This window comes from Alligator sinensis, unplaced genomic scaffold, assembly GCF_000455745.1.
Source record: "Alligator sinensis unplaced genomic scaffold, ASM45574v1 scaffold57_1, whole genome shotgun sequence".
In the NCBI taxonomy this organism is placed as follows: Eukaryota; Metazoa; Chordata; order Crocodylia; family Alligatoridae; genus Alligator; species Alligator sinensis.
This window is the reverse complement of record NW_005842688.1, coordinates 548,852-565,194: the sequence shown is the minus strand read 5'-3', so window position 1 is coordinate 565,194 and position 16,343 is coordinate 548,852. Positions and strand designations below refer to the sequence as shown.

The following is a 16,343-nucleotide window of genomic DNA, read 5'->3' as shown; positions in this document are numbered from 1 at the left end:
CCCTTCAGAAGCTATAAATTAGCTGAAATATCTGGAAACCATTCAGAAGGAAGATACAGCTCTGTAAAAAAGCATCAGTTAGCTGTTGCCTGGATCAGTGGGCCTGTGGACCTCGAGGAGCCCAAGAACTGCATTTCACGGTCCTTCCCGGTACCTCTCGAACAGCGCTGATTGGGGACGCCTGACTTTGCTGAACTTTGTGGAAAGAGAAGCTTGCTGTGTATCAGGCATCAGAGGGGACTGCTGATAAGCTGCTGATGCAAATTGCTTTTGTCTGTCATTGTTTGTCTTGTTACTATGCACAGTTGTGTTTTCGTTAAGTCAATAAACTTTTCTTACCTTTCTACCCCTGACCATACTCTCAATCCCCGAACCCTCCGCAGGCGGCTGGGACAACCCCTTTACAGAACGCTGAAAAGGAAAAAGATGGCAGCTCGCCCTGCGTCATAAAAAATAAGGTTTTTATTTTGTGGTTTTCAATGCCAGCCTTCTCAAATATGGCAGTTCTTATCTGATTACAGGGCTCAGCTTGATTAAGTCAGCTGCCAGGATTTCAAAAGCTTCAGTTCAGAATGCATGTCACATACAATTAATGTATTCTGATTGACTGTATGAACTTTTAACCATCTATGGGCTGATAAGCAACCAGACATGTATTATATGCTTTGCTTGGGAGAAGCTACAAAAAAACAATAGTTAATACTTTAATGAGACCGCCATGGCAGGACAATTGGGTATGCTCAAGAGGTTTCCTAACTTAGAAAGATATAGTTGTTTCAGATGATCTGCAGAACTGGGGTTTGGAGCAGAGGCATTTCCCCAGAAAGGATACAAAGAAATGAGGTGATAGTGATAGTATTTGAAAACTCAGAGGGACAGATAGGCTTTTGGAGGGCAAAACAGTTATCTTGACTGTGGGACCAGTCAAGTTACAGAAAGCTAGACCTACAGAGATCAATGAGCCTGACCTGAAGGAATGTAGAAATGGTGAGAAATCATGGAATTCCAGAAGGATGTAGATCCAAATCCCAAGCAAGGCTGTAGATTTACCTGCAAGTTTTCCTTAAATTACCCATATCTGTATATCTTGCACTGGTCTAAAGAGTTATTAGAAATCTCATTTAAACTGTCAATTTGCTCCAAATAAAACTTGTCCTTGAAGCAGCAGAAAGGAAATCAGAGCACTCACAAATAGGAGCTCTGAGAAAGATGTACTGCGGAGCTTGAGGGAACAGGCACTAATTTACTATCCTAGGAGGCAGTGATAGAGAATCCATACCATGAGTGTGTGCCGTGAAGCCCAAAGCCAAAGCTCAGCTCAGACTAAGCAAACCAAAATCATATGAGTCCAAAAGAGAGATCCAAGCATAGCAGTCTGAACATGTCCAGCAAAGGGAGGTTGACTGGGGCAATGACAGCCAACTAAAATTGACAACATTCAAGGGAATGTTTGAAACTGTCTTCAAAAACCAGAGATACCAAAAACTTCAAAGACACTAAGGGCAGTGCCACAAACTGCATGTGGGGAATGTGAAAACATAAAGGGAATGGAACGGAACAGAACGGAATGGAAACATGAACAGAAAGGAAATCCCAATACCAAAAAAAAATCCTCCATGGAAAAAAGTGGCACAGAGCATGCATCAGTAGCAAGCACCAGAACAAATGGAGGGCTGGCCATCCAGAACAACACTCTGGCTGCTGGCCAGGCTCTGTGCTACCAGATCTGTGCCCCTGCTACACCAGGTAATATTTGTGGTGGCCCCAGCCTCCCCTACCCCTTCCCAGGACAATTTGCTGCACACCAAAGCGCATGTGCAGGGGTATGCAATGGGGCACAAAGCAGAGGCACAAATCTGAGCCACTGCTATTTGTGCCTCTACAAGCACATGTCCCTGCATGTGGAGACCTGCCCTAAAGCTTCATCTGAGACTTATAATTGAACTGAACTGTTTTATGAACCTTAGGAGCAAACTGACAAAGACACCCCACAGCTTTTATTAGAGCTATGCAGTTAAACACTGCAACCTAAATAGAAAAATACAAATGGCATTTTTAAAGCAATACTGTGGCTTATAGTTCCAAATCTACAGTGATATATGTTGTCGTCAAATCTTATTGAAACTCCTGTAGCTGCCCTTTATGAAGCATGTAGGCTATGATGCAGATAAACATATGACTAATCTCTTTTTAAAAATACCTAACTGGTTAATATTTTTTATTTCCCTTTAGAAAGTTCTGCTCAACTATAAAAGTAATTTGACTGGTCATTAGGTGTTCAGCACAATTTCTAATCAAGTTCCAGCCATAAAATATGAGCCAATGTCATATAAACTCCACTAGACCAATTTCAAAGTGCCAGGAGTAACCTTTATCATGATTTAAATAGCACCAGCCTGAACTTGTGCATTTAATGCCATTGACTTTTATATTATCACTAAGGGTTAGTTCAGGCATAGAATCCTTTATTATATTCCCCTTGTCTTATCATGGGAGACAATCACAGCAGTTATGATTCCAAATTGTTAAAATTTCTCTGCATTATCATATTACAATAGATTACTACAGACAGAGTTAGAAATTTTCTTTTCTGCTAGGTACCTTGAAATGTCATCTTTGAGACAAATATGTACTCCTCACAAAAAAAAGAGAAACTTTTTTTTTTTTCTGTTTCTGAATCAAGTACCCAAGTACTTTTATTTTCCAGCAATTGCACATTTATATTGCTATTTCATTTTGCTTCATCAGACAGAGCTCGTTCTAGGCTTAGCTTTCCATATGGTATGAGCTTACACTGAAAACAATCACAAATAGGGTATTTAAAGAATGGTTTTGAAACAAACATTCGCAGCAGTATTGGCACCCCTGTCCAGATACTTTTAAAATTCTGTCACTGCAGTAGCTGTACATTTTAGTCATTAACAAATTTTTCTTTTCATTATCTACACAAGGCAAGAAAGTAATACCCACAATTTAAAGATGAGAAAACGGGGCAGAAAGGATATGTCTTCACATCACAATAAAGTGTCAAGCAGAGAGATGTGAGTCTCTGCTGAATAAACCAACCCAGTAAGAAGCAATGTAGCCAAATTAGTGCAGCATCCACTCAAGCTAGTGCACCTTGTTTCTTAGGTGGATTAATTAACCCAGGAGAATGACTGCACTAATACAACTAGACTGCTTCTGGTAACTAACCTAGTATGTTCAGAGCTAGCTCGAGGGTCTGTACAACTGCATGGTACGATGTAAATACACCCAAAGAGTGACTTGGCCAAGACAGCATAGGAAATCTGGCAAAGAGAAATTAAACCCACCTCTCAAGTCCCAAGCCTATTCCTGTAATTGCAAGATGTTTTTTCTAAAACATTCATTTGGGGCTTTGGGACTACTAACAGGCTCTCCTTCCTGCCAGGATGACAATGTATCCTGTGCACAGTTATGGTCTGCTTACTAAATCAGCTGTATATGCTCCAAGACTGCACAGGCTATGGGTTTCTCTAACCTTCACTCACAGTCACAACTGGTGTACTAGTGAGAGTCTACTGGACAGAAGTTAGCAAGGAGGTGAGGCCTTGGTTTGATAAACCTATGTAACTGTCCCAAAACAGGGGGAGCCACTGTTTTACAAAACAAGATGACAATTACTGTACTTCAACTGACAGACATGTGGGATGCAAATGGACCTGTTTTCTAATCAAACAAACCCTATGGTCCTAGCAGTAAATGCGCCATATAAATAATTTGGAAAAGAACAGCCCATTGTTAAAGCCAGAAGTCTTCATTCATAAGTTTTGTATACCCAACCACAAAATAATCTATAGAGGCTGTTTGCAGATGTTCTTTAAAAAAAAAAAAAAAAAGCAGCACTTTAAACTCAGTGCTTTCCTGCACCAAACCCAGTGCCTGCCCAGAAGAGGCAGTGCCTTAGTTGGATCTGGCTCACCCAATGTCTATATAGATTGGTGCTTTAGTGGGGCTTTTTTGGCAGTTTTATCTAAAAGCTGATTAAATCAGCTTTAGGTAAAAGTGCCAAAAAGCCCTGTTGAAGAACCTGATCTATTCAGATGCTGCAGAGCCAGGTAGAAGTAACATGCTGCTTCTTCCAGTAAAGCACAGTTTTGTTTTTTTAATGTCTGCAAGCAGTCATATTTACTATAGGTACAGGCACATATATGTTCTCTGCACATAAAAATGGAGCTTTATCTTGTAAAACAATGACCAAAATACAAATAACTTTATGATAGAACTGTATATTAAGTAGAAGTTTCACTTACTGGTCTTGGTAAGCTGTATTGATACATTTCAGGTCTATACGTTGGTACCCACTGAACTCCTCCTCTAGGTCGGCTCATGGTACCAGGAGCACTAGTCACAACCTCAGAGTATGGTAAGTGTTGTGTTGAGCTGTATGCATCTTGTTGTCTGTTCTGTCCTCCATGGCCTGCAGAGGCTAGACTGAATGCCTCTTCCAATAGCATATGCATCTGCTGTCTAACTTCATCAATAGATGGCTGAGAACTTAAAGTTGATGTCTCTGAATGGCCTTTAGCCTGGCGAGATCTAGTATAATTTCGAGGCTCATTGACTCGGTCAACATTTGTTTCTTCTATAATTTCAGGTTCAGTCTATTGGAGAAAAGCATATTACATACAATTATCTGTGGTGTTACAGATGCAACTTTTCTCCAACACATGTACCCAAAACTTCTTCTGCACATATACAAGGTAATGGTTTATTATAATATAAAAATCAAGGACATTTTCCTCTATCAATCTTTAAAAATGACTTTTAAGACTGCACTAGTCTAAAATACTACCTAAGACTAAAGCCTTAGCTTATTTTGGATGAACTTACAAGGAATAGCATACATATACATTTACCTAATGGTACTGATAGTAAAGACCACGGGCAGGCAAGTACTTGGGCCTGAAGGCCACACAGTCAGTTCTGAGGAAGTGTAATGGGCCGATCAGCACCCACACCCCCTCACCCCCACAACAGCCCAGAGACCACGCACCCTATGGCTCCTCCACACCAGAGCCCAGCAGCAGCTAAGCACATAGTCCTGGCCCCAGCCTTGGCCCACACTGCACCTGCTCCAGACTTGCCCTGGCCAGAGCAAATAAGCTCTGCACCAGCCGGGACCTGTGCGCACAGCCCCAACCCTGGCCAGCCCCAACCCAACTCACTCCGGACTGCCCACCCACACTGAGCAGTTGCAGCCGGGCAGAAGCTGCTGCTAGGCATGGGGGGAAAGTGGCCACCTCTCCCTCGCTGCTGCTGGGCCCTTTTTGCTGCAGCCACCCAGAGCCTATGCCCAGGCTGCCCTGCGTTTCCTCCCCACTGCCACTGCTGCCCTACTGGGAGGCCCAGAGGTGGCAGTGATGGCAGAAGAGAGGAGCCACAGGGCAGCCTGGGCGTGCGCTCTAGGTGGCTGCAGCAAGAAGGCCCTGGAAGTGGTAAGGAGGAAGTGGCTGCTTTTCCCCTGTGCCCAACAGTAGCTTCTGGCCAGCTGCCACTGGAGCTGCTGCTGTTCAGTGTAGGCAAGTAGTTCAAAGCAGGCCCAGGACAGGCTGGGGCTGGGGCTGTGTGCGTAAGTTCTGGCTGGTCCAAAGCTGGTCTGCTCCATTCAGGGTGGGTCTGGAGTGGATGTAGGGTGAAGTGGGCCCGGCCTGAGCCAGGGCTGTACATGTGGGTCCCTGCCACTACCATGGACCTGGGGGAAGCATCTGCAGTTGGTGTGTGCTCTTTTTGAAGAGCTCTTCTTGAAGAGCTCACACCAACTGCAGATGCTTCCTCAGCCTGACAAAGGGTATTTATACCTGCAAGCTTGCTAAGAAGAATTTTTCCAACTATTTGAGTTGGTCTAATAAAACATATCAGATTTACCCAAAGAACCTTGTCGTCATAATTATGGTATTTACCCAAATCCAATAAAACTTTGAATTTAAGACAATCCCCTGATAATTAGATTCCATACATAGAAAATTATAACAAATCTATAATTTGTCATGTATAGAATCTAATTATTAGGAGGTCATCTTAAATTTGTCCCCCTCGCTGCTGTAGTAGGGAAGGCAGCAGCAGGGGGGCAAGAGACCAGACCTTATCCCTTGCCCCCAGTGCCTGTGCCTGCCCCCTCTGCTGCCTGTTCCCTCTGTCACTTGACCTCCCCCAGTACCTGCCCACCTCCCCTTGACCCCCTCCCCTATACCTGTGCCTGCCCCATTGCCACTTGCCACTTCTGGGGCCTGTTCCTCCTGCCTTTTGCCCTCCACGCCCCTGCCCCCATCCCCTCTACCGCTTGTCCCCCCTGCCTTTGCCCATGCTCCTGTTGCCTGTCCCTGGTGCCTGCCTCCCTACCACCTGTACCCTCCCCACCCCTTGTCCATGCCTGCCCCCTTCTGCCTGTCCTTCCATCCCTGCTCCTCCTACCACCTGCACCCTCCCACCGTTTACCTTCTGGGTAGCTCTGCTCTGGCTTTGGGGCTGTCAGTGGTAGCAGCCCAGCCCCAGCCCCAACCAATCTGGACAGGAAGAAGAAGCGACAGCAGCTCTGAGCCCAGTTGGGTCAGGGCTGGAGGAGCCAGAACCAGAGTCAGAACAAAACCAGGGCTGGGGGTGAAGGGGTGAAGAAACAGGAGGCAGGGGGACAAATGGCATGGTCTCCCCCATGCTCCCCCTGATGCGTACACCCTCCCCCATTGAACAAAACATTACAGCCCCCAGGCCTGTACTCAAATATAAAACAAGGGGTTCCCCCCCTCCCCCCCAGACACTGATTGCAGGGTCAGGGGGTTGTCTTGGAGCTGAGTAAATACAGTATATATTTTTGTTTTGGTCATTCATGAAAGCCTCAGTGAGAACATGGTCCCATTGTGATAGATCATGACAGACACTCTACCAACACAAACACCTCAGAGCCCAAGAGACCTTACAGCCTAAACCCTCTCTTCTCTGAAGAAGAGAAGACAGAGGGGGATTTAATAGCACCCTTCAGCTACCTGAAGGGGGGGTCCAAAGAGGATGGAGCTAGACTGTCCTCAGTGGTGGCAGATGACAGAACAAGGATCAATGGTCTCAAGTTGCAGCAAGGGAAGTTTAGGTTAGATATTAGGAAAAATTTTATAACTAGAAGAGTTGTAAAGCACTGGAACAGGTTAGCAAGAGAGGTTGTGGAATCTCCATCCTTGGAGTTTTTTAAGACCCAGCTAGACAAAGCCTTCACTGGGATAATCAAGTTGGGGCTGGTCCTGCTTTGAGCAGGGGGTTGGACTAGATGACCTCCTGAGGTCCCTTACATCCCTCATTTTCTATGATTTTATATAAGATAAAAAATTAAGGAAAAAAATTAAGGAAAAATTAAGTACTATTTTCTCTCTCTATTATATGTTTATGAGGGAATAGAGGCATAGAGAAATGAAGTGATTGTCCACAGTCACACAAGGTATCTCTGCACAAGTAGAATTGGAAGACAGTTTTCTTGAGCTCCTGACCATGCCTTCAATGCAAGACAACCAAATGCAGAAGTGACCAGCAAGCTTTTAAGCACGGATATTAAGTGATTTTGAATACACAATCTCTATAAATGTTTCAGATACACTGGGACAGAATGTGTGAGATACTACCCTGTTTTTATTCTTCTCAGGAGTAAAGAAATCTATATTATTCACAGCTGTTCTCATTGTTTTTCTTTCAATTAGCCAATTTTCATGAAATCCATTCATGCAGAAAATTGTAAATGTTATATTCCTATTGCTGCTTAGACACAGATTTTAAAATGAGATAAACTTCAGTGACAACATCTTAATGACTAATATTAGTTTCACAGCACTTAAACTCTGTAATCCAAGGCCACAATATCAATGAAATATTCTCATTACCTTCAACAGGTTTCTGGCCAGGCTTGGTGTTCCACAATTCTACGCTACATTACAAAAAACAACTTCATTCATCGCTGAGTAAACTTAGCAACTTGAGCTGACAAAATGTACTCTTCTGTACAAGAGCTCCTTCCTTGTGGAAAATATCCGGCCATGACTTGGTTATATTGCCTAATTAAGTGTTCACATGACAAGTATTTCAGACCTAACTTTTTGACAGTGAATGTAGAACATACCTATAAAATCCAGAGTGTGGAGTTTATGGCAGAGGTGTAGAAGGACAGCTCTGTGTTGAGGGCAGCTGCAACATGCCATGCCAGCTGCAGTGGCAGTTACCACTGCCTCAGAGGCAGCTATTTTTGTGCCTTCTCCTTTCCACCCCAAAAGAGCAGTGGTGTAACTAGGGTGGGAGAACCAGGGTGGCCACGCCAGGCACTGATTTGAGGGATGGTGGTTGAAAAACAGCTGCTTTCACAACTGCACCAGTGATGGCGGGAACCAGAAATCACTGCTGCACCAGTATGTGACAGCTGCCCTAGGCGCCCTTCTGCATTGCTATGCCTCTGCATGAGGGTGGCACCCAGAGCTGCTCTATCTGGCCTCTATCAGCTATGCTACTCAATCATGGTAGGGGTGCCAAACTCACTTCATGCCCTGGGCCAGATATGGACTGTGGGGTGCTTGTGGGGCCTGGGGCACACGGTGATGGCACCTCCAGCATGGGGTGGTGGCAGGGTTGGCAGCTGAGGATGTAGTGCCATGGAGGTGATGACAGGAAAAGAAGCTGGAGGGTAACCATGGCTGTATAAACCCTTGCACACCCTCTTAATGCCAAGGGCCGATTCTGTGGCAGGCTGCTCCCCACAGCCATACCCCTCTCTCCTCCGCCCCCCCCCTCCCCCCTGGCCTTCCAGTTGCTTGTCAGTTTGCCGGGAAGGCCAGACAGAGCAGTCCTGCAGGCCAGATCCAGCCCACAGGACATGTCTGACACTCATGATTTATGGCTTATCTTAATTTGAGAAAGTGAAGTTATTTTAGTCCTCTGTGAAATATGAACCACCAAAACCAGAAGGAAATCAGAATACATCCTGCCTACCACCAAAAAACTCTGAGGTAAACAGACTATTCCAACTTTTCTCTGAGCCTAATCTGCATATAAAATTAACTTTTCCAAACAGGAGATTTTACCACACCTTCAACTCTCCTATGAAATATGAAATTTCATTTCTATCTAGGAGAACTTTTACAATCTTTTCTCTGATGCCTGATGAAGGGTGTTTGTGCCCAAAAGCTTGCAATTAAGGATTTTTTTTGCAAAAATCTAGTTGGTCTAATAAAAGATACCACCTCTACCACGAGTCCTGAGTGCTTTTTCCTCTAGACCAATACAGCTACAACCTGGATACCTGACACAAGTTCTCTTAGTGGTTTTTAAACTCTAGTCTTTAGATTTGAAGTTCATCAGAGCAGAGGTTTCTTCCCCTGTATTTGTTCAGTGTACAATAAAATCTGGGTCGGGCCTTTTAGGGCTGCCATAATATAACAGGAATAATTAATGTTAGTGTTAGCTGAATTTAGTTTTAAGTATATCTTAATGATCTCTGAATGATTTAAGTGTGGTTTGGAAAAATTAATTAATATAGTGAATTAAAAATGTATGTACTCAGGCACAAACATGTAACTGTATGAATAAAATATAGCTATGAACATAAAACATAACAGTCTTTTTTGGATTGCTCCCTAAATTGTAAATGAACTCAACAGAAACTATCAGTGCTAGGAACCAATGGGTGGCATCTACACAAGATGTTACATTGCCGTAGCGATAACCTATGTTGATGTAGCTCGTCGCTACGGCAACATAGCATTGGCAAGCACAGATCATGATGCTGCCACTACTGCATAGTAGCAACAAGTTACTGCACAATAGCTCGTTGCTACTGCACAGTAGGGTTGGAAACGACCTGTGTGGAGCTGGGACTGTGCAGTACTGGTAGTAACTGCGCAGTTATTTAGTACTTGCTAAAGCAACAGTAACAACTGCACAGTCAAGCACATGTGCAGACACGGCCACTGAAATCAGGTCATACAAAGAGTTAAGCACAGGAGTTCAAACTGTCTTTGTGCAGCGATATATTTTACACACAAAACTGAGTATCTAACAGACACTAATACATGTTCAATGTCCCGTATTTCTATACGTAAAAACTTTGGTACCTAACTCAGAGTCATCCCCCAGCCACTGGCAAAGATATTCGAAAACTCTTGGCACTCAGGTGAAGTACCTGAAGACTGGAAGAAGGCCAATGTGATGCCCATCTTCAGGAAAGGGAGGAAAGTAGATCTGGGGAACTACAGGCCAACCAGCTTGGCCTCAATCCCTGGAAAGATTCTGGAAAAAATTATCAAAGAGACCATTCTTGACAAGCTGGCTGACAGCAACATCATGAAGATCAGCCAGCACTGGTTTGTTGCAGGTAGGTCTTACCTGACCAATCTCATCTCCTTCTATGACCAGGTCACATATCAACTGGACAAGGGAGAAGAGATTGCCATCATATATCTGGACTTCAAAAAAAGCCTTTGATCTGGTGTTCCAGGATCTCCTCATGAAAAAATTGGCCAACTGTGGCCACAGCTACATCAGTCTGATGGCTGGGGAATTGGCTCCGAGGTCGGACCCAGAGAGTGGTAGTCAACAGAAGTGAATCATCATGGCACGCCATGACCAGTGGTGTCCCCCAAGGCTCCGTCCCTGGAACTGTTCTCTTTCATGTCTTTATCAAAGAAGTGGATACTGGTGTCAGAAGTGGACTGGCCAAGTTTGCCGATGACACTAAATTTTGGGGTAGAGTGTCCACACCTGTGCTCACCAGCACCATGGCCAAAAGAGACTTGCGGGTCATGACTGACCACAAGATGAACATGAGCCATCAATGCAATGTTGCAGCTGGTAAAGCAAATAAAACTCTGGCTTGCACCCATTGATGCTTCTCAAGTAAATCTCAGGATGTCATTCTCCTGCTGTACTCGGCCTTGGTGAGGCCACAGCTGGAGTACTGCATCCAATTCTGGGCTCCAGAATTCAAAAAGGATGTGGAGAAGCTTGAGAGAGTCCAAAGGAGAGCAACGCACATGATCAGAGGATAAGAGAATAGGCATTATGAAAAGAGGCCAAGAGCCATGGGACTCTTCAGCCTGGAAAAGCACAGGCTCAGGGGGGACCTGGTGGTAGCCTATAAGTACATCATGGGTGTGCATCAGGATCTGGGGGAGCGCCTGTTTACCAGAGCGCCCCAAGGGTCCAACGGTCGCAAACTCCTCCAAGACCATTTCAGGCTGGACATAAAGAAAAACTTCTTTACTGTCCAAGTTCCCAAGGCCTGGAATAGCCTCTCTCCAGAGGTGGTGCAAGCACCTGCTCTGGACTCTTTTAAGAAATGTTTGGATGCTTATCTTGCTGGGATCCTTTGACCCTAGCTGACTTTCTGTCCCTGGGGCAGGGGGCTGGGTTCGATGATCTTCCAAGGTCCCATCCAGCCCTAATGTCTATGAATCTATACTTCTATGAAACTTTGAAAGCATTGGCGACACATAGGGGGTGCATGCAGGTGCACGTGCACCCCGTGCAGTTGGCGGTACGCCCCCTGAAAGAAGCAGCAGTGCCTGCATGCAGTCGCTGCTTGCCGCTCTCCCCCTCCCCCCACCCCACTGACACTGCTGGTGGCATCTGTGGGCAGTTGCCAATCACTGCTGGCTGCCACCGACGCTGCTGGAGGCGTCTGCAAGTGATCGCCGACCACCAGTTGATGCTTGCCACCCCTTTCCCCCACCACCACCGGCACCGCTGTGGTTGCCTGTGGGAGCTCCCTGCTCACCACCACTATGCCCCCACCACTGCTATCACCACCTGTGGGCAGTTGCCATGTCCCTCCAGCCTCCAGGGGCACACATCCTTCATGTTTGAAAGTATGATCCACAATGGCAGATACAAGCTAGAGCTAACAGAATTACTTTGTACCAAGATACATATTTGTTAAATTCTCCTTTTCTTTTTAATTAGTAACTTCCACTGTAAAACTGCAGAAGCAGCAAGCTACCAGTTATAAAACAATTTCAAATCTCTAATATCATTTCTAAAGACAGGTAAGCCTATTTACCATTTTTTTTGCCTTTGTGTCACCATCTGTACCTGTGTTAAAATGGCGTAAAATTTAAGCAGTTTAGTCAAGTTTTACATCTGTTTCTCATTTGCTTTGCACAAGTTTATATTACCACACAGGACCCAAGGTGGTAGAGAACCACCCCACCCCACTTCTGAACATGAACAGCTCAAGTTTAGAAACTGATACGAACCAAAATGACAGCAAGAGGACGTGAAGAAAATCTTCAACTAGACAGCTGTTTCCTACTCTTTTATGCTTAAAAACTGCCTACTAATCCATATACAGATTAGGCTTATGGAATCTTTGTTTAAAAATCAATTCCAAAGCAATAACTTTGCAAAACTATCCATTCTCTAAAACTAGGGCTGTCAAATGATTTAAAAATTTGATTGTGATTAGTTACACCATTAAAAAAATTAGTCATAATGAATCACAATTTTAATCACCCAGCTAAAAACTCAAAATTATGCAAAAATATGCAGGTACTTTGTATGGTTGCAGAGTGTGTGTGGGGTATGTGTGTGGGGAGGGGCGGGAACTGTGAGGTGTAGGGGACTGTGGGTGTGTGTGGGCGGGGGTTTGGAACTGTATTCAAGGAGGGGGTGCCGCACAGCCTGGCAGGATGTGGGTCACCGTGGGTCAGGAGTGAGGGGCAGCAGCAGGGCTGTGGGGGCTGGGGCTTGGGAGTGAGGGGAAGACAGACACAGACAGCACCCAGAAGGTAAGTCTACTGAGGGGGAGGGGTGGGGGGAGAGAGAAGGGGTGTCAGGGGGACAGATCAAGGCCTCCATGGTGAGGGAGGGAGTGGGGCAGGAACAAGGGTAGGGCTGGGGTGAATGGGGCATCACAGCTAGAGTGGGTCATGGGACAGAGCCACGGGAGGCTCATCCACGTATACAGGGGGGTGCGGCTCCCTGCCACTGTACACACCCCTAAGGGAGGCATGGGGCGCACATGTCCCCCGATTTGTTCATGGGGCAGAGGCGGGATGCCTGATGCTGTCTGGGGCTCTGTGCTCTGCTGCCTTTGCCCCTGGAGCTGTAGTACATACTCCATGTTGTGCTTCCTGGGCTGGGCAGGCAGGGGACGTGCAGTGCAGCCACCGCAAGGCTCCCAAGGCAAAGGCAGCAAGACGCAGAGCCCCAGCCTGTAGCAGGCAGCTTGCCTCTGCCCTGCACACCAATCGGGGGGTGCATGCCCTCTATGCCTCCCCTGGGGGTGAGCACAGCAGTGGGAAGCCATGCCCCCCGTATCTCTGGACAAGCCTCCCGCAGCCCCGTCGCATGACCCGCCCTGGTCCTGGGGCCCCATTCAACCCAGCCCTGCCCCTGAACCCACTCCCTCCCTCACTGTGGGTGCCTCAATCTGCCCCTCCCCTCCACCCATTTCCTCTCCCCCTGCTCCTCACTCTTCACAGTCTTACCAGCATGGTGCTGCTCTACACACAGCATGCACGCTGCATCTGCTCATGTTTGTCTATCTGTGTGTCTGTGCGTGCACCCGCCTCCCCCTCTTACTGCGGCCGCCCAGAGCCCACACCCAAGCTGCCCTGCAGTCTTCTGTGCTGCCACTGCTGCCCTGCTGGGTGGCCCAAAGGTGGCAGAGTGGAGCCCAGGTGTAGACTCCAAAACCATGTGCATGATTAACTGTGATTAATTGATAGCCCTACTTAAAACACTTAAAAGATCAGCAAAAAGCATTTGAGAAGATGGGATATCTGGGATGAAGAATGAAACATCTACTTCTTCCTATGTATAGTGTATGGTACTCTCACCAAAGAAGTCTATGCAAGTGTTCTTATTAAGGACTCCATTGTTTGCTATTATTTTTCTATTCTGGGCAATCCGCAAACCTCAGTAAAGCATACATTTATCTTTACGTGGTGTTATAAGTCTTGTAAATTTAACTGAACAACAACACTTGCCCCTGGCTTTTTCAATCTGTTTTGTACTAGATGCTATTGTATATTAAAACCACAGTATATACTTCTGCACCCACCTATGAATATGATCAAGGCGGAATTGATTTTCTTCTTTTGTTTCCATTATTCAGAGAAGTGGCTTAAGTGGTTAACTTAAAGTTGATGGCAGTCTTTTAATAAGGGTGTAGACAGAAGTGCAACTCCTCGTCGTAACTGAGACAACTTTGCAGGAAGCATTCTGAATTACAATGATTCCCCGGACCCAACTCTCGTTCACTGTTGGTCCCAGGGGGCAGGGAAATGTAGTTATCAACTGGCAGCCTGCACCCAGTTTCTCCTAGCAATGGCCCCTCCTCTCTCCCAGTCTGTCCCTGTTTCAGAATGGGAGGGAGGGAAGTGGGGAGAGGGAACTCATTCTAAGGATTCCCCAGCCAGTACCAGAGGGTGGATTGGGTGAATTAGAGCCCCCACCATCTCAGGGGTGCCCCTATACACCCACTTCACCTTCCACCAAGGGCTGAAAAAACCCTAGCTCAAAATCCCTCTGCTCCCTTTCCCCCCTCCCATTCTGAAAACAGCTCAAGGCTGGGTGGCAGCGCAGACAGAAGTTACAGAAGATGGTCTGCTTTGAAACATCTTCATCTGACCCCTCATGCAATAAGGCTTCAGATTTTCACCCAATTGGCCATTTTGAAGTGGTCTGCAGCTGTCCACTTGTGTTTGGTCATGACTAGAGACCACTTTCTGTGGCCAGATAAGGCAAAAATTGTCACTTATGTCTGTGCCTTAACTGGAAAGCTTCAACTGTTTTCACTCTCTATCATTATGACTGTAGCCACCCATAGCAATAAATGGGAAGTGTGCTACAATAGACATAATATCAGTGTACTAACTTCTTCAATATGAGACTTTCACATGGGTGAGCCTTAAGAAAGGCTGCACAAGTGTAGTCATAGCTTAATGCACAAAGTTGCTAAGTTTTACTCTTAGGGGTGTACAACTTTTCAAAAACACAATTTTCAATTTAAATTAAAGTAGCTAGAGAGTTTAGCCAGGTCTTTAGGTCCATGTAACATAAAAATCAGTAAATAGATTTGTTTGCATATGCATAACTGATTTCATAAGGCATGCAATAAAGAATACTCATGTCTCTCAGGGTTCTAGCAAGCCTCAGGTGCTGACAATAAATTTCACCACAAAACTGGGTTGATTCATCATTGCAAATCCTTCTACAATGAAATTTACTTGACTATTTAAGAGAAGAATACTGTTAGCACTGCATGTCTCCATTGCAAATAAATGACTTCCATATTATACACCACCTGTAAGGGCCTTGGCACAGGTCTTAAAACTCAGATAAAGAGCACTTGCTCTGAGTGGCAAGAGGGGGATGTGGGGAACCACTAGGGTTTTGGATGGTAGGAAGGGGTAGAGCAGCAGGGAGCTGTGCATCTTAGGATGCTGGAGGAATGAAAGTAAAGTGTTTTACCTCCCCTGACCATTCAAACAATATCCTGGAATGGCATGGTAAAATGTTTCCAAGGTAAACCTCCTCTTGAGTGGTTTATCTTTAAAATGTTAAGAGAGCTCTTAAATGGGTGTTAAACCGCCATAAGAACTCTCTTAACATTTTAAAGATAAACCACTCAAGAGGAGGTTTACCTTGGAAACATTTTACCATGCCATTCCAGGATATTGTTTGAATGGTCAGGGGAGGTAAAACACTTTACTTTCATTCCTCCAGCATCCTAAGATGCACAGCTCCCTGCTGCTCTACCCCTTCCTACCATCCAAAACCCTAGTGGTTCCCCACATCCCCCTCTTGCCACTCGGAGCAAGTGCTCTGACCTTAACTGAAGAGTGACCAGGGAGCCTGGTCTGGCTGTACAAAGCCACTTCTCTCAGGACTCTGTGTTCAGGCTGTAATCAGCACAGCTGCTCAATGCTGAGAGCACCATAACAGCTGTGGGACCCTAAAGCCTGGGAAAGAATGCTTTCCCCAGCACCCGTGACAGCTGCCCACTCCCAGCCAGCACAACCCCTATTGCCTTTAACCCTACTCCCCTCTCCAACCCAATCCTAATTCACTGAGTCACATGCAAGATTTTAGTCCTTTAATTTTTTCTAAATATTTTTTTCACTTCTTTATTTTTATCCCCTCTCACTCTACCTCACTTAAAACAGTTTTTCAAGATTTCTCTCCTCTCCCCCTCTGCTCTGGCTGGGCTCCTTTTGGATGCGGATGGAGGGAAGCCACACACCCCAGGTTGGTCCTTCTCCAAGCTACACTCCACCCTCCCTCCTCCTCTCCCACCACAGGGGAGGAACAGAGTCCTGGGCTCCTGTCCACACCCCAATTTCCCAGACCTCTAG

At 45.7% G+C, this 16,343-nt stretch overlaps 1 protein-coding gene across 1 annotated transcript in view; it reads right to left on the bottom strand.

Moving 5' to 3' along the window:
- Positions 1-16,343, bottom strand: part of KIAA1549L (KIAA1549 like) — a 250,006-nt gene that overhangs the window by 31,616 nt on the left and 202,047 nt on the right. The window contains exon 18 of the mRNA XM_025215928.1: positions 4,275-4,625. Coding sequence (XP_025071713.1) covers positions 4,275-4,625 — 351 coding nt within the window. The remainder of the gene's footprint in view (positions 1-4,274; positions 4,626-16,343) is intronic.